Source organism: Rhamphochromis longiceps, linkage group LG17 (assembly GCF_057381845.1).
Source record: "Rhamphochromis longiceps isolate RC_006_pf linkage group LG17, R_longiceps_female_GT1.1, whole genome shotgun sequence".
Classification (NCBI taxonomy): Eukaryota; Metazoa; Chordata; class Actinopteri; order Cichliformes; family Cichlidae; genus Rhamphochromis; species Rhamphochromis longiceps.
The window spans coordinates 25,155,604-25,173,635 of NC_140573.1; the positions used below are offsets into that span (position 1 = coordinate 25,155,604).

Sequence of the window (18,032 nt, forward strand, 5' to 3'; positions counted from 1 at the left end):
AAAGCGTGTATGTTAGCACATTGTCTTCAAACATACGAGTCCATTGAAATATATCGCAATTGCAGTTGTTTTACTTAAAATCTTAGCACTCTACAGTGTTAAAAACATGAAGCATTTTATTTTGAAGATAACTTCCGTTTTTTTGCGCGCTAATTTTCGAAAACTTCACTCTCCTGTGCCCCCTTGCATTAACGGATGGGAAACCACACTACCGCTCGTGACCACCTGAGGCTCTCTAAAGCGTATCGAGCCGAACGTTCGTTTTCGGCGTTTGGAAGACACAGAGGCATTATGGAAGTTGTAGGCGAGCTTTAGCAACCGGCTAACAACTAACTTCTCAGCCGCTGCTCCTACCCTGATTACTGTTGCCTACAACTTCAGAATGCTAAACGGGCTGCGTGTTGATGGCGGAGAGCAATGACTGAGGAGTTTGATGAAGATGTGGTGTTTGAGGTACGTATTACCACCCCTGTTTATTAGCAAAACTTGCAACCGATGCTTTGTCATACCGCTCGAGTTCTGTACTAAATATAGGAGCTACGAGCCCAATTCATTAGCTAGCCGAGCTAGCTATCAGTCCTGCCGTTTGCCCCGTTGCCATGCACTGCCAATCCTAAGCATTTCCACATATTTGGCTGGCTGCTTAACCGTGTTCCTACCAAGGAGCTTTGGTGGTCATGAGAAGGGGCTGAGCCGGGCTAGTTGTGCGCATTGTTTGTTGGTGTTTCATCACTACTAAGAGGTGGGGTGGGGATGACCACGTCCAATGCGTCGGTTCTGAAAAATGACACACACACCTCTGCATCCAGGATGATGACAACATGAGCTGCGACTTCGTGTGACCATGCATGTGAGTGGCAGTTAATATTTGTTTAACCGTCTGTGCAGGCTGGTGCTATATGCGTTTTTATGTTGGCTTATCAGAGCTGCAGCAGAGGAGCAGCTGGGGAGAACTGGGTCAGACATCGTTTGGGCAAATTTTAGCAGGGGGATATTTTTCTGCTTTCTGCATGGCTGATTTGCTTCTGAGCTTTCTTAAAGCAGGCAGCAATACCTCTGTTTATACCTCTCTGACAGGAAAGGATTATAACATGACACCTTGTGCTTAGACTTGAGGAGAGAAGAACTAGGTGCCTGCTGACATCTGTGTGAGTGTGAGATGATTTCCAGATTCACATCCTCCCAGAGTAGAGAAGAAGGTGCATGGGAGAGAGGGTAGAGACTCAGCTGAGGGAAAGTCTCTGCCTTTCCCTCATCTTTTTATTCACGGCAAGACAAACTGGGACAAAAATCGGGATGAGTGTCAGCTCACCCTGAATCCAGTTGATTAATCTAATCATCACATTTCCTCTCCTTCTCCCAGTCTTCATCCGTCCGGCTCTGTTTTATGCAATTTCCCCCCTCCTCCTTAACCGGTCTCTTTCTTTCTCTCTTTGCAGAATTCTCCTCTTTTCCAGTATCTGCAGGATCTAGGGCACACAGACTTTGAGGCATGTCCGACAGCATCACAGGAGGAGGAATATGGCGAGCAAGAGGGAGACCTCACCTCTCCCGGTGGAGACCCACAGAAAACCTCAGTGAGTTCCCCACATCCTCTCCCAGAAACGACACACTAACAACCACTTGATCTAAATCAAACCTCTAACACATTGCTCCCAAGTGACACACAAACCAGACAAAGACATGATCTTAAAATACAATAAAAGGCTTTGTAGATAGAACTTGTTATTAAAAAAACACTATCCATGAGTGACAAAGAACATAAAAGCAGTTATTCGTTCTTCAAAAAGGGTGGGAAAAAACCACAGGGATCTTTGAAGCAATGTGTTTGTTAGCTGAAGAACATAATTAGTTTGTTTAAAATGTATAAAAAACAGTTTTGCATTATTCCTCTGTGGAAAAAATCTTACAAAGTCAGACTAAAATCCAATGTTAAGTTAGTTTTAAAATAGGATATTTGAGTTTAGGAATAATTCTTAATTTCTTTTTTGTGGATTATTTACCTGGTTGATTGGTCTATAAAATGTCTGAAAATGAAATAAATGCACAAATTAACAGTAGTCTGTGCTTTTGTAATCTCACTTCTGGCCATTTGTTAAACAAAAATTTGTTACACGGTTGAGTGAATGGAACACAGATTCAGCTTAAAATAAATTTATAAGCAAGAGACTGCTTGACATCCAGCTCCGACCTTACAGTCAGTTAATCTTTATTGCATAATCATGATCCATAGAAGGAAAATACATTACATAAAACACAAGAAATTACATATATATTAAATCTGTTACATAAATTAATAACAACAATAATATTTCTTGTTTTATTTTTGGATCATTTCATTTATTCATTGGTCTATAAAGTGTCTGAAAATAGTGAAAAATGAGAAAAAAGTTAAGATCTTTAAGGTATTAAAAGGTTAATTTTTTTTATTAGATATAAACTGTTCAGATGGTGGAACCTGTCCATTTATTTGCCTGTAATTACTGAAAAAATAGCAATAGCAATAAGATTTAACAATATCCTTATTAACATTAATAACAATGGAGCCGAAAAAGAAATACTGAGAAAAATCTGTTTTTCCCTTCAGAACATGTTACGAGCCAAACACTGCAGCGTGCTTTACGTGGATCAGTTTCTGACACCAGCTCTCTGTTAGAGCTCAGATAGGCTGCACATTAAGTTTTAGGTCATATAAAACATCTTCTTCATTGTCAAACAAGCCCTCATCAGGTTAGGTTATTGCTCTAACCATGTTTTCTGCAGCCCTGAGCGGGCAGCATGTGTGCACGATTGTGCAGTCAGGCAGAAAGTAATTGATCTGGATATTGACTCCTCACACATATTGACACGCAGTCGTCCACAGACAGCGGTTGCGTGAGTTGTGTTTATATGTTTCACTTTGGACAGACATTGAGAGCAGGGCTTCATGCACACTGATTCAGGTATATTTTTCTCTCCCTGCTGCTGCTCTGATTCTCAGAAGAGAACGCCTGAATACGATTACCGACATGCTGCTTTCCGCCTGACGTAATTCCTGCCTCTGTGAGCGTCCGTTTACAGCCTGCGTGTGTGTGCTGATGATCACATGTGTGCTACATGCTTTTTTCCCCCTGCAATTAAAAGATTTAAACTCCTGAATTTTTAATGGTACTTTCATCATGCTAACCGTAAACGTCTGCGGTTTGAAGCGGCCTGTGATTCAGACTGAGGATGGGAAGCTCAGGACAACATGACTTGGCCTCCCCTCCTCCTGAAATGGGAAATGGTGTTCAGGAACTTTCCGTATGTGTCATGCTTCCTCCCTGCTGTGCACTGTTGTTCTAAGGAGTCAAGGAGGATGAGGGACTCAGATCAGGCAGGAAAGCTTTTTGGTTGTTCCACCGTGATCCGTTTCCTGGAGTCCAGATAAAGCTGGAGCTCAAGCAAAAACGATTCGACCACATAGACAGATCTCATTACAGTAAAATCCTGACCCTAACACGGGGTAAACGCACAGCGTGTTTAAAGATTCTGAAAAATAAGCTGTTTGTTTATTCGGTTTTTGAGGTGGCATTATTCCTGAAGTTACACTACTGATGAATGAATAATGCTTCCCTCTCAGCTACTTCTTTACTGTGCTTCCTTACTTTAATTATAGGTCCAAATACAACCCCAGTTCTAAAAAAGTTGGGTGCTGTAAAATCTCATAAAGCCTTTTTTATTCACAGTAGAACATTGATAGCACATCTAATGTTTAAACCTTGAAAATTGAACATTTTAGGAAAAATAAAGTAATTTAAAATTTTGATGACAGCGACATGTGTCAAAATGTTGAGATGGGGGCAACAAAAGGCTAGAAAAGGAAGTTGTACTAAAAAGAAACAGCTTGAGGAACATTTTGCAAATAATTCAGTTCATTGGCAACAGGTCAGTGACATGGCTGGGAATGAGAAAGAGCATCTGAGTAAGGCAGAGTTTCTTATTAAAGAAGTTCACCAAGTTCCAGTCTGTTTCATGGAAGGCCTTTCATATTTCAGCAAGACAATGCTGAGCCACATACTGAAGCTGTTACAACACTATGGCATCATAGTAGAAGTGTCACAGTGCTGAACTAGTCTGCCTGTAATCCAGATCTTCTGGAGCATCGTGAAGGGAAAAATACCCAGAAGAAGACCCAGGATTGTTGAGCAGCTAGAATCATCTATCAGACAAGAACAGGACAACATTCCTCCCCCAAAAATCCAGCAGCTGCTCTCTTTAGTTCCCAGATGTTTACAGACTGTTTTTAAAAGAAGAGGGAATGCTGCACAGTGGTAAACACAGCTCTGTCCCAACTTCTTAAAAACATTTTCTCAGTTTAAATGGTTGATCTATTTCTGTGTTTCCAGAGTTGTTATAATTTTGCATTTTCAAATGAGCTTTTCTTTCAGTTTCATTTTGAGGCTTGCTTTGAGTTTACCTTCAGTTAGATTGGTCATTTCAGCTTTGTTCTTATATTGTTGGAAATCTTTAGTTTTGGTTTTGGTTTTACTATATTCAGAATTTGTTTTGTTTTTAATCGCTGTTATATCGAGGTTGCTTGTCTGGAGAATATTTAAGAAGTTGCAAACGCAGCACGTTTGGAGGCAGCTGACTCACAGCCACGGAGACAGTCAACAGTGCATTTATGCTTCTGTGTTAAATCTGCACCACAGGTACATCGTAGCTGAAAACCCTGCACTGTAACCTGAGAACTACATGTTGCTGTTAATGCAGAAGCCATAGGTATTTCAGGTGTTCATTATACTTTCCACACCAGAGTGAACAGAGTTGTGGTCCACACTGGCAGCACACATGGTGATGGGTTAGACTCACTCTCTGATCAGTAATCAATACGACCGCAGCCTTTAGACTAATAACACTTTGGATTTTTTTCTTTTCATCCCCAGAGAAAAAGGGTCAGAGTGGCCTGGCTGCCCATGTCGGATCAATAACCCCCTGCTTCTGCTGTAAACTGGAGCACATGCAGACTTCAGATAATGTTATCACGCTAATCTCCAGGCTGGCCTTCATTTTTTTGTAACATTAGCAGAACAAGAACCAAAGCCTCCAGGCCGAAAACGTCTTTCAAAATGAGTCCTGTTTTTTTTAACAAAGCATTTCACTGATACCACTAAGCAACACTAAGCAGATTAGTGAAAAGAAAATCCCATTCATGACTAGTACACGGGTTGGATTTGTTTTTTTGTTGTTTTAGCCGCACATGAAAAAATACGTTACAACATACCAAAAAGCCAGAGGCTCGCCGTCTCAGTTAATCGTATATTTTACTGTGCTAGGAATCCAGGCTCCTAGGAAGCGAGAAATAAAACAGAAGTGTGTCTGCATTGTGTCGAATGAAGGGCGTACAAACTTTTCATATTTCTGGAATCAAAGGAGCCCGTCCTTTTCCTCTGTCCGGCCTGCATTTTGAAGGGATAAAAGGTAGTCTTGTTGAGGCAGAAAGTGTAAACGCTAAACTAGAAATTCATCAAAGTGAAGCGGTTGTGTGGCTTTCGTGCCCTGGTGCTGATATAAAAGACTCGTGGGTGTTTCACAAACACACATTGCACTTATTGTGGTTGCCTGAAAGGCTTTGTCTCCTGGGATACTCCTTTTTTTTCCCTTTTTTTTTTGGAAGTGTGTTTGCACACTCGTTCTGGGACTCGAAGCAAACCAAAACAGTCTGAAGACATGTGGGTGCAGAGCAGTGATCCAGCAGGTCAATGGTTTCCAGTGCATCTGAGTCACTGAACTGAATGACACACTTAAATTTGAAATTTTTGAAGGGAAGTATTTGGATCGGAGAGTAGAGAATGGTTGTTTATTGATGTTTTTCTTGTGTTTTTTAAATTAATATAGCCTTTTTTTCATTATAATAGCTGTGTACTTTGTTGTCCTGATTGAGGTTTTCTATCAGTTGTTTGTTTTGTGTTAAAAATGTAATAAATATGTTGGCAAACAAAAAGTCATAGAGGTGATTCATAGTGGGATATTTCACTTTTATTCTTTTGTTTACTATTGGCGGGATAAAATATTGCATGAAGCTGGAATGGAATCCTGACCTAAATGATCCAAACCTTTCCCTTGTGTGTAATATGCAGGGCTTATGGAGACTGGCTGAGGCCTTATGGAGATGGAGCCCATTTCACCAGGCGGCAGCATCTCGCAAGCTGGACCAGAAGCTGGTAGGTGCAGGAAGACTGGCACTGAAACCAGCGCCTACAGTTCGTGTTTTTGTTTGGTTTGTTTTTGTTTTGTTTTTTTAAAATAAACTTTTTTTTTTGCCCTCTGCAGGACTGCATGTTCGGCCAGTACTCGGTCAGGTGCATTCTGGACCAGGACGTGCTGCTGCAGGAGGACGTGGAGCTGATCGAGCTCTTAGACCCGAGTCTGCTCACCCTCGGCTCCTCACCCTCTGGCTCGCCTCGCAGAGCGAACACCTTACCTAGACCGAGCCTCATCGCCAAGCCCTCCCTATGGTACGCCACTTTGAAACAGACAGTCGAGAACTCCCTTTCACAAATATTGAATGACTTTTTTTGCATCCAAGGTATTGGATATCTTCTACAAAACTAAATGTCAAATTTTTTGACCAAAATTCTTATCATATGAAACTTAGCTATTCTGTAGGCTTTCATTGGCACAGAAGCGCCACCTTCAATCATAGGAAAACTGGCTTAAATGGCAGGTGGCCTTTAAGGGGAGTGTTGTTTCAAGTGGTCAATGAAGTGAGGGGCCGCACTAAAGTTTGACAGGAAATAAATAAGGATTATTGTCTTTATAAAGCTGGTTGCATTTAAAGTCTCTATTATTAAGTTTTACAGGTGAATAGTCTTAGTTTGTCAATGAAGCTCTTACAGTTCAAAATTCTTTTGGCTAAAATTGATGTTTCATAAAGCTTTTAAGTGAAAAGGTCTCTATGAGGTCAAGAATGAACCTCTGTGTTCATTATTTTTAATGATTCATGAAAATTCAGCATCTTAGTGGGAGGTTTACATCAAAGAGCTTCAAAAACAGGAATTTAACAATGTTTGATGAATGCTGATGCTGGAGAAAATCCAGTGCAGATATAAATTGCATCACATACAGGATGATGTGGTGCATGATCGTTATAGCTTTAATTAATGTGACTCCAGAACCACAGAAGACATTACACAGCCGTTTACTCCCACGTACTCCCCAACTCTAATAATCTAACACTGACATGTAAAATTGTTGCCCTTTTATCCGGGCTCAGTACATATAAATGTTGACAGGGTCAAAATTCCTCCCTGTGCTCGTCTCTCAGGGACATGGCCGGGCTGGTCGGCCTGGCCTCAGTGCTGCTGGGGCTCTGCTCCGTGTCTGGGGGCCTGTGGTCGCTGGCTGCAGCTCCGTGGGGCTTGGCCCTGCTGGGCTGGGTGGGACTGAGGATGGTCACGTTGTGGAGACAGGGCCGTATGCAGAGAGCTGTCCACACCAGGGCCACCCAGCTCCAGACTCTGGTTCACAACGGCAAGACCCTGACGGGGCTGTCCCGAAAAGCCCTGCGTCTGGTGCAGGAGACTGAAGTCATCTCCAGAGGTTTCACCCTGTAAGTGTGCTTGTTTTACATCCACCCACACATCAATCGATCAGTGTAGTTAAGGTGGGCATTTACAGAATGTTGTCCCATATTTGACTGTTTATGCTAAACTAATTCTGTGTCCTAACCATTAGTTATCCTCTGTGTTTATCTTGGTTAATCGTTGATTTTTAGCCTACTGTGGTCTCTGTCTGTCTGTAGGCATGATGCACTGTATGTCACAGTCAATAAACAAGGGGAAAACAATCAGCATCACAATATAAAACAAAATGCCTTTTGGCAAAAATTCATAGTTCACTGTGCCTGGTGGTTATTTAGCTGCTAGAAGCTAATAATCATAGATATAAGCACTCTTTTAATATAAAAGGGCATCTTTGTGTATATATATCTATGGCTGATTTGACAAATGTGCTCACATGCTACATGCAAATATTGTAACGTTACTCACAGCTTTTCGAACAGTCTACATTTTACTGTAAAACAAGTTGTAAACTATCAGCGCCTGACATTTGGTTGACTTATCAGTGATGCTTCCTGCTGATAGCACCCTTTTTCAGGTCTTTTATTCTGAACGGCTCGGTTTTTCTGCTTGGAAGTTGAAAGAACAGTGTGGAGCTCCTGGTAGTGCATCCCATCACACACAGTCATTTCAGAGGATTACAAGGGCACACATATATGCACAGCCTTGATTGTTTTCCTCTGATGTCTCTGTGTACTCCTCTGTGTCCACATTTTACTGGAGTCAGTGATGATGAGCGTTTTCTTTTTTTAACCCCTAAGTGACCAAGTGGAGTCATTTTTGAACCCATCCATATAAGTGATATGTTTATCTAATTATTTTTTCCCTGAAGTTGTCCGTCGGCTTCTAGAACTTTGTTTAAAATATGTAAAATATTCTAATTTTCATCTTCTAATCACTATATTGTAGTGTTTTGCAATAAACCAGGACTAACAGACCTGCAGAGGTCCTCTTTTGCCTCCACCTTTTTTACACAAAAGCTGCTGGAGGATGGATTTGGTTATCTTTGGACAGCTATTTACATGCTGCTAGCTTGGATTAATACTCAAGTATTGATTCATTTAAGAAAAGATGATGTGTTGAGTTGCGTAGCTGTTCTTGTCACACCTGCTTGTTTCTGACACTAAAGCGTTTCTAACCCGTCTCAGTGTCTTTGTCTCGTCTTCTGTGATGTGTTGTTCAGTGTTGTGTGTTGCCCCCCTGCCTCTTTGGGACGTCTCCACAGTTGTATCACATTTCACTTGTCAAGTTTGCTCGACAGGGTGAGTGCGGCCAGCTCCTTTAGCAGGGCGGGGCCGGGGGCGGGGCTACGTGGCCAACAGCTCATCAGACTGAGGAAGGCCTTGTACCGGGCGCTGCGTTCGGCCTTCAGGGCATCGCGCAGGGCCACCTGTCACATGCTCAAGGCATATCCTTTACCTGAGATAACTGGGAGTGGATGCTGTTGTCAGGGAATTCTTTATTTTCATGATTTTTAAGCTTTTAGGAGCTTGAATTTAGACAGTTTCTTCTCTTCAGTATTTGAATGTCCTTTACCGAACTCATAATTGAATTTATCGTTGTCATCAAAGCGTGGTCACATATCTGAGGGAAATGTGATTGTCTTTGAAGGTTGAGGCTTTGATGGTGTGGGTGGAAATCCCAAAGCTTCCTTTGATGACAGTCAAGGCTACCTCTTTAAACTATTCGAAAAGATCCGCGCAGATCTATATAAAATGAGAAATTTATAAACTTCTATGTATTTATGCAAAAGAGACTTTCCACACTTCTATCACTTGTCCTTAATGCCCATCAACGTTCCCTCTGAACTCTGAGATCGATAATGTGACCAACTACGTGTCCGCGGTGCCTCTGAAGGAGCTGGGGCTTGGCCTGGGTATCGAACACCTGGGAGACGAGCAGGCCCAGGAGCTTACGGATGACTACAGCCTGCCTGCCTTGAAGGTAAAGCCCAAGGGTCAAAGGCAGTTAATCAAATTCTCATTGCGTTTACAATTTTGGCTTCCACTCATTATTAAAACACAAAAATCAGGAAAAGCACAGTTTTTTTTCCCCCTAAAGACGTCTGTTTCTTTTTCTAAAATTCAAAAAATCTTTGATTTTTGATAACATCTCTGCTCCCCCTGTTAAATAATCCTGATTTCAGTTAACCAAAACAGTCGTTATTATGAATTTTGCCATATACTTTCTGTTTCCTGTTTATTTTCAGACACATTTTCGGACACTTTTAGCCAAATCGCTTATTTTCTTCAACCTTTTAGAGCTCGATAAGTAACTAGGATACAAAAAAGTCTATTCATGCTCTGACCTCACTTTGGCTTCTGATTTTCAAAAGCCTGAAGCAGTGCTGAAGAAAGAGAGGAAGTGTGTTGGTTATATCGAAGCAAGAACGCCTGAAAGAAGCTATTTATCTCAGGTTTATTGGCTTGTCTTAATGCAGATGCTGTTCCAGCTGTGGGTCGGTCAAAGCTCCGAATGTTTCCGTCGGCTGGCCCTTCTCCTCTCTCCAAGCCGAGTAGAGGAGTCTGAGGAAATCAGACCCACAGAAGACGCCTCCTCTCCTCTTCCTCTTCCTCCTCCGCTCTACCGGTCCATCTCCGCCGTGACCGAGCCCCTCCATCACGCTCTGGCGAGCTGTCTCGGCGAAGTGCAGCGCAGCTTCGACTTTCACAGACACTTTGAGACCCAGCCGAGGACCACAGGCTGCGACAGGACAGGGCGAGCCAGAGAGAAATGCCGAGAGCTCAACACCCTCCACACCTCCATCCGAAGCCTGCAGCTGCACCTGAAAGCGCTGCTCAGCGAGTGAGAAAACCTTGAATAATCTCGTTCTAAATAAAAGGAGACCGTGTACCATTCGGAGATAGCAGGTCACCATAGCAACAAAGCAGAACATATACAGGGAGTGCAGAATTATTAGGCAAGTTGTATTTTTGAGGAATAATTTTATTATTGAACAACAACCATGTTCTCAATGAACCCAAAAAACTCATTAATATCAAAGCTGAATGTTTTTGGAAGTAGTTTTTAGTTTGTTTTTAGTTTTAGCTATTTTAGGGGGATATCTGTGTGTGCAGGTGACTATTACTGTGCAGAATTATTAGGCAACTTAACAAAAAACAAATATTTACCCATTTCAATTATTTATTTTTACCAGTGAAACCAATATAACATCTCCACATTCACAAATATACATTTCTGACATTCAAAAACAAAACAAAAACAAATCAGCGACCAATATAGCCACCTTTCTTTGCAAGGACACTCAAAAGCCTGCCATCCATGGATTCTGTCAGTGTTTTGATCTGTTCACCATCAACATTGCGTGCAGCAGCAACCACAGCCTCCCAGACACTGTTCAGAGAGGTGTACTGTTTTCCCTCCTTGTAAATCTCACATTTGATGATGGACCACAGGTTCTCAATGGGGTTCAGATCAGGTGAACAAGGTGGCCATGTCATTAGTTTTTCTTCTTTTATACCCTTTCTTGTCAGCCACGCTGTGGAGTACTTGGACGCGTGTGATGGAGCATTGTCCTGCATGAAAATCATGTTTTTCTTGAAGGATGCAGACTTCTTCCTGCACCACTGCTTGAAGAAGGTGTCTTCCAGAAACTGGCAGTAGGACTGGGAGTTGAGCTTGACTCCATCCTCAACCCGAAAAGGCCCCACAAGCTCATCTTTGATGATGCCAGCCCAAACCAGTACTCCACCTCCACCTTGCTGGCGTCTGAGTCGGACTGGAGCTCTCTGCCCTTTACCAATCCAGCCATGGGCCCATCCATCTGGCCCATCAAGACTCACTCTCATTTCATCAGTCCATAAAACCTTAGAAAAATCAGTCTTGAGATATTTCTTGGCCCAGTCTTGACGTTTCAGCTTGTGTGTCTTGTTCAGTGGTGGTCGTCTTTCAGCCTTTCTTACCTTGGCCATGTCTCTGAGTATTGCACACCTTGTGCTTTTGGGCACTCCAGTGATGTTGCAGCTCTGAAATATGGCCAAACTGGTGGCAAGTGGCATCTTGGCAGCTGCACGCTTGACTTTTTCAGTTCATGGGCAGTTATTTTGCGCCTTGGTTTTTCCACACGCTTCTTGCGACCCTGTAGACTATTTTGAATGAAACGCTTGATTGTTCGATGATCACGCTTCAGAAGCTTTGCAATTTTGAGACTGCTGCATCCCTCTGCAAGATATCTCACTATTTTTGACTTTTCTGAGCCTGTCAAGTCCTTCTTTTGACCCATTTTGCCAAAGGAAAGGACGTTGCCTAATAATTATGCACATCTGATATAGGGTGTTGATGTCATTAGACCACACCCCTTCTCATTACAGAGATGCACATCACCTAATATGCTTAATTGGTAGTAGGCTTTCGAGCCTATACATCTTGGAGTAAGACAACATGCATGAAGAGGATGATGTGGACAAAATACTCATTTGCCTAATAATTCTGCACTCCCTGTAGAAGAAAATTGTGTATAAAGAACCTCTTTCTTTGTCATCATCAGGATGATCATCCTGGAGGACGACCTGGAGAAGCTGATGGTGTCCAAGGAGCTGACGGAGTTGACGCTCGAGGGCTACCAGGACCTGAGCGACCGGCTCCACCAGCTGCAGCCACACATGCAGGCTAGCACTGGCTGCTGGGAGGACACCATCAGTCAGGTGGAGCGCATGCTGAGACGAGCCAACGCCTGTACAGGTGAGGCGGGTCAAACGCATAATGTCAGGTTCGACCTGTGAAGGCATCGCAGTGACTTCCACGTTATCAGCTCAGTGGTTTCACGTAACTTCAGGCCTATTTTTATCCCTCCTTCCTTTACCATGACTCAAGACTGTTGCCGGTCATGAAGGAAGTTGCTTAAACACATTGTAGGACAAGAAATAGACCAATCATAGCACAGCTGTCTGCACAGTGACCAAACTGTTGCTTTCCCACAATAATGTTAGTCTGAAATCTTTCTGTGTAGCCAGCGCTGAGGGTCTGGAGCAGTGCAGTCCTCCTCCACCTGAGGTTCCCGATCCTCCTCCATCCTACCCGCTGATCCTGGACAGAGACCCCGTGCCGGAGGAGCTGGTAAGATCAGCTGTCGACTGTTTAACATTAAATCTGAAGCTATTTTTAGCACGATTGTTGAGTATTTTTTGTCAGGACAGGAAACCATGTGTATAACTCGTGCCCCTTCCCCTGATGACTTATTGCCCTGTTGTCAGCCTCTCCCACTCTTTTATTCGACCAGGAGTGGGAGGCCTACGTGTCTGACTCGGACTCTGATGGCGAAGGCAGAGGGTCATGGTCTGACATGTTGTCACCGGAGGAGCGGGAGCGGCAGCGGCGGGAGAGGGAGGAGTCCCGTCGCGTCCTGTCTGAGCTGAAAGCTGTCCTGGGCTTCCGTGCGTCAGAGGGGGAGAGGATGAAGAGGAAGCAGCTGCTCTTCAGCGACCAAGGTCTGCACTGGACGTTCGAAAAACGCGTCTACTGATCCTCAGGATGACAGTTCATAAAATCTGCGTGTACATTTTTAAATGCATGCAGGCAAAACGAATAATTATTACTCAAATTTTGAGCTAATGTTCCTTATTAATGTTATGTTATAGTTAGCAGCAGAGCCTAATAAATAATTATTATTCCTACAAGTTTCCCCACCAGCAGATGTCACTGAAATCATCCACGTCTTTCTTTCTTTCTCGCAGCCGCCGTGGGGCTTTCGGTTCACACAGAGGGTTCAGACCCTTCCACTCAGCCGTCAGACGATCTGACATCTGTGGGCAAAGGAGAACCTGCCATCGACAGAGGAAACAACCTATCAGAGCGCTCTGCTGGAAATGAAGAGAAGGAGCAGGAAGGAAGACACGATGGGGTGAGGCCTAACCCCTCCACCGACCCCGTGACAGAGTTCAGCTGCGGTGTGGAGCAATCAGAGATGGGAGGAACGTCTGTCTGCAGCAGAGGAGGAGGAGGTGCGTCAGAGCTGCACCAGTATGATGGCATCCTGGAGGAGGGGGAGGGGGAGAACGGCCTGGACTGCTTCCTGAAGCCTAAAGTCTCCGCCGTCTCTGTGATGGACAGACTGACGGAGATCCACGGCTCTGAGGCGCTCAGCTTCAGCTCCGCCCTCGCAGCTCAGGTGGCTGCTCGCTCACACTCCCTCATCAGCATGGAGGAGCAGACGTTCGGAGATGATGATGACAAGGAGGAGAAAGAGGGGGACGACGAAGAGGGCAGAGACAGACAAAACCCAGAGAAGGACTAGAGATGAAACCGCTTTAACCGAGCACTAAGCAGAGACAGTGTTTATGTCTGTGTTACATCAGAGAAAATCCAGCCCACGACACTCTGTCACCCATCCGTCCACATTACTGTACATTACCCACAATTCTTACTGCTCTGTTTGCTGTTAAAACTCAGGTACCAGAACCACTATAACAACATGAAGACCTTACAGTGTTGAGGTCAGCAGACCCCGGTGTCATCCACACTCTGAAACGTGATCACAGTCGCTCTGTAGATGTGGAAGAAACTTCTGATTGTATGAGAAGAAAAACAGTTTTAGTTGCACATTTTTTAACTTTAAATCAGAGCTGCACTGTGTGTTCAGGCAGAAACCCCTCCACAGTCATCTGATTTTATTCATTTATAATAATAACACGAAAAATTTTATAAAATTGGAATTTGAAAAAATTTATTCATAATATAAAGAATAACAAGCGACCTGCAGGCTGAAAGGCTGCAGATGGCTTCCTTTAGTTCTCTTCCTCCTTTCCTGTCTCCTCTCACCTGTTCTCATCCAATAAAGGTTTAGAACTCCTTAAAAATTGCAAAGTTTGGACCCAAATACAGGACGCTGGAGACAGATAAGTATCTAAAAACACTCGGAGGCATAACAGCAGCTGAACACAGTTAAGAGGCGAGAATAGTCAGGGAATCGGGTAAAGGACACAAAGCTAACCTTCAGTAAAGCAGGAAGTAACCCAAAACGAACCAAGCTGCATTAAACAATGCTGGCATTAAACATGAAGACAGAGGGGCAAGCTGCCAACAAAGCTCAATATAACCAGGCTTTCTCTGCTTTAGGTGGCTTAAAATTAACATTTGTTTTACAGCTCTGCGTGAGGCTGTTTATTTCGACAGCTGCACACGAGAGCTCCAAAACGCTGCAGACATTTAAATATTAAAAGGTGACTCGGTGTGTTCAGGTCTGACGCTCTCTGACGAAGGAATCACTTTAGTTCAAACTAAAAGTCATTTACTTTTTATATTCTCAATTCAGTGGGTTTCCAACGGAAGATTGTTCTCGCCATTGGAAAAAAATAAATACATCTCGCCATGAGACGACTTATAAATGTAAACATCTGAGATAATAATCTTTTTTTTTCCTGTGGCGTTAAAAAGCTTTCACAGATTTTAAACAAAACTCTGAACATAACCTGCTCCAGCATAGGTTGCCATGGTGATTCAGCCTGGTGAAAAGAGGCTTTAAGCCTGTTCTGCAGTACACCATTCTGAGCCTGAGACACAAACAGAAAGACAAAACTGAGAGAGGAGCAGATGAGGAAACGCCAGGGGAACTGTACTCACAGGAAGTAAACTCAAACCAGGAATTCAACACTAACACCAACTTAAATAAAACAATAAAAAAAAAAAAGTGTACTGCAGGTTCTACATGCTTAGCCAGTTTCTAAATATGAATCCAAAAGTTTTTAATACACATCAGGAAATCTGAGCCTTAATGTTTCAGGGAGTAAAATACACAGTGAAATCTGTCCAGGAGCGATTTTCTGTCTGAACACACACACCGAGGAGCTGAAGGTCAAATCAGCTGATTTCTTAAGGATCTGTGTGAGAGGCAGCTCTGCGGGAAAAGGAAGTGAAGCTATTTTTACAATCAGCGCTTTTATTTTTGTCCTCGTGGGGGCTTCTGCGCCCCTGATGGGACTCGGAGGAGGTGACATGTAGCTGAACGTGCGTCCACAATCCTGTTTCCAGTGACGTTTTGTGAACTGCTCACAGTTCGATCCCCTTTCTCTGCGTCAGTGTTTACAGGGCCACGCTCAGCGGAAGGGTCGGGCTCAAACGTGTGAGTTTAATGATCTGCTGTGAGTTTACGTTCACCTCTACGGGTACGGTATTAAAAGAAACAAAGGTGTATTTCTCTCATTTGTCTGACAGCCCTGATGCTGGCCCCGCCTCCAACCCAACCAGCCCTCTCTCCTGTCACCGTGTCTGCCTTGTCCTCCTGCATTTTTCAGTGTGAAATAAAAAACCATCCTGGAAGTTTGTCCTCACGCTCGTGTGTCACAGCGGGGTTAAAGAACAGGTTGGGTCGGTTATTTGATCTGTTTCGTGTGGGATTTTGTTCTTGCCTGACTTACAACAGCTGCAGCTGCTGCTGCGCCTTCTTTGGGTCCCTCTTGGCTTTGGAGGCAAATACTTAGATCTGCAGTGGGCAGAGGTAGCTGCTAAAGTTACTTTTAGTTAACTAAACTAAAACTAAACCCTAACTCTTTCCTCTGTGAATGCCAAATAGAGCTGACACTTGTTTTGGTCATATTTCAAGCCTGGCTATGCATTAAGAAGTCAATGAGGGGTATCTCTGCCCTTCTAATGGTCATCAAATCTCATCTTTAATGATGTATACTGAGGTGTTAAAACACTTTAATTAGGGTACATGGAAGGTCTTCATGGTGGAAAGAATTAATGTAGGTGTGAGTAAGGCACTTCACCAAAAACCAAGAACAGACATATGCTCAAAGAGATCTTAAAAACAGCCTGAATCAGTTACAATTGTTCATCTTGTATCTGTTCAGCTGACCTTACTAGTGCCGAATTGGACCTCTTTTTGTCTTCTAAACTGCAATAATTCTACATGGCACAGATTCAATAAGGTGCTGGTAATATTTCTCTGAGATGGCTTCCAGTAGAGCATCCTAAAGGTGCTCCGTTGGACTATGGAGGGCGTTTGAGTACAGAGTACATCAGAAGATATGCACACTGTGGCCGTTAAGGGATGGCAACAATCAAAGAATATATGCAGGTAGGCCATGGAGTTTAAACAATACTCAGTTGGTACTAAGGAGGTAAAAGTGTGCATATCCTGCACACAAGCAGCAGCAACCTGAACTATGGATACAAGGAAGGGATGGATCCATGCTTTTATGATTTTTACATTAAATTCTAACCCTGAATGTCACAGCAAGAATCAAGACTTGGGCAACATTTTTTCATCTTCTGTGGTCTTATTTTGGTGAGCCTATTTTAACTGGAGCCTCAGTTTCCTGTTCTTAGCTGACAGGATGCATGCTCAATCATCCAGACAAGTAAATCCCAAAAAGTTGATTCTGTTCATCTGGCCGTAGTGTTCTCAGTGGGAAAAACGTTTCAGTGCAGACTGAAGAAGTCGCTTGGATGAGTGACAAAACGTTTCTCCCACTAAAAACGCTATGTCCAGATAAACAGAATTAACTTTTATGGATTAGCTGACAGGAGCAGCGGTCGGTGTGGTCTTCTGCTGCTGTAGCCCATCTGCTTCCAGATTTGACGTACTGCGCGTTCAGAGATTCTCTTCCTCGTAACTGGGTTATAAAGTGGTTATTTAAGTTACTGTTGCCTCTCTGTCAGCTCAAAGGCCGAATCACATTTATAGTCACTAAAATCTGATGCTCAGTTTGAACTTCAGCAGGTTGTCTCGTTCGTGTCTACATGCCTAAATGCGCTGAGCTGCGGATGATTGGACATTTGCATTAACTAACAGTTGAACATTTTGCCTAACAAAGTGTGTGGTGAGTTTTTATAAACCATACCAAATTAAGTAGGAGAGCCATTAAAATAAACTTTGTTTATCACAGAAGTGGGAAGTTAATTTCTTACGGCAGCTTAAAAAACACTCCCAAAAACAAGTTAAACACAAACTATAATAAACCTCATGACACAACCAGGAGCAGAACCTGCTACTCTGTAACTGCAAGATATTTACCTGAGAAATCTACAATTCTGACTTAATGAGACATCTTAAAATCTCCAAAGAGACTGCACTGACAAAGTTCAATTTCATGGAAGCAATACTGAGCTCTTTGTTCAGTATAATACAGTTTTGTTATGGTTTAGGTTTGAATCATTAAGAGATAAAGGCTTCTTTGTCTGTCGACTTGCCCCATAGCCAGCCTGAATCTGATCTGTTCAAGTGATCCTGGAGAAACACTTCAAACTGCTAAGGTACCAGCAGAAAATAACAAATAACACCATCTATGCTACTCAGAGACAGTATCTCCAAATGAGTTGTACCGAAATAAAACTTTTAAACTAAATAAGGGAGAAAATTAGTTGAGATTAACTTTATTTATCACACGAGTTGCTATTGAAAATAGGAAGAAGTTAAAATTTGCTGTATAGGTGCACATCGAATGCACTGATAGGTAGTGAGGAGGAAAAACTGATCACTTTTGTGTAAAA

At 43.0% G+C, this 18,032-nt stretch overlaps 1 protein-coding gene across 2 annotated transcripts; it reads left to right on the forward strand.

The window, feature by feature from the left end:
* The first annotated feature begins 223 nt into the window (after window positions 1-223).
* On the forward strand, window positions 224-16,337 carry vezt (vezatin, adherens junctions transmembrane protein). 2 transcript variants are annotated; one of them, XM_085387692.1, is made up of 12 exons: window positions 224-453; window positions 1,440-1,577; window positions 6,102-6,185; window positions 6,295-6,479; window positions 7,289-7,573; window positions 8,833-8,990; window positions 9,379-9,527; window positions 10,024-10,388; window positions 12,091-12,284; window positions 12,553-12,659; window positions 12,823-13,030; window positions 13,277-16,337. In XM_085387692.1, the coding sequence occupies exons 1-12, from the start codon at window positions 418-420 to the stop codon at window positions 13,834-13,836; spliced, it is 2,469 nt and encodes an 822-aa protein (XP_085243818.1). In that variant the 5' UTR covers window positions 224-417; the 3' UTR covers window positions 13,837-16,337. The 2 variants fall into 2 exon arrangements, with proteins under 2 accessions (XP_085243818.1, XP_085243819.1); XM_085387693.1 differs by having other exon boundaries at window positions 8,845-8,990.
* Window positions 16,338-18,032: the final 1,695 nt, after the last annotated feature.

Excerpts from the sequence above, each read along its gene's own strand:
- vezt (XM_085387692.1), top strand. The coding sequence starts at position 418 with ATGACTGAGGAGTTTGATGAAGATGTGGTGTTTGAG. Across the intron at positions 1,578-6,101 it reads GAGACCCACAGAAAACCTCA|GGCTTATGGAGACTGGCTGA; the intron begins GTGAGTTCCCCA and ends TGTAATATGCAG. Across the intron at positions 10,389-12,090 it reads CTGAAAGCGCTGCTCAGCGA|GATGATCATCCTGGAGGACG; the intron begins GTGAGAAAACCT and ends TGTCATCATCAG.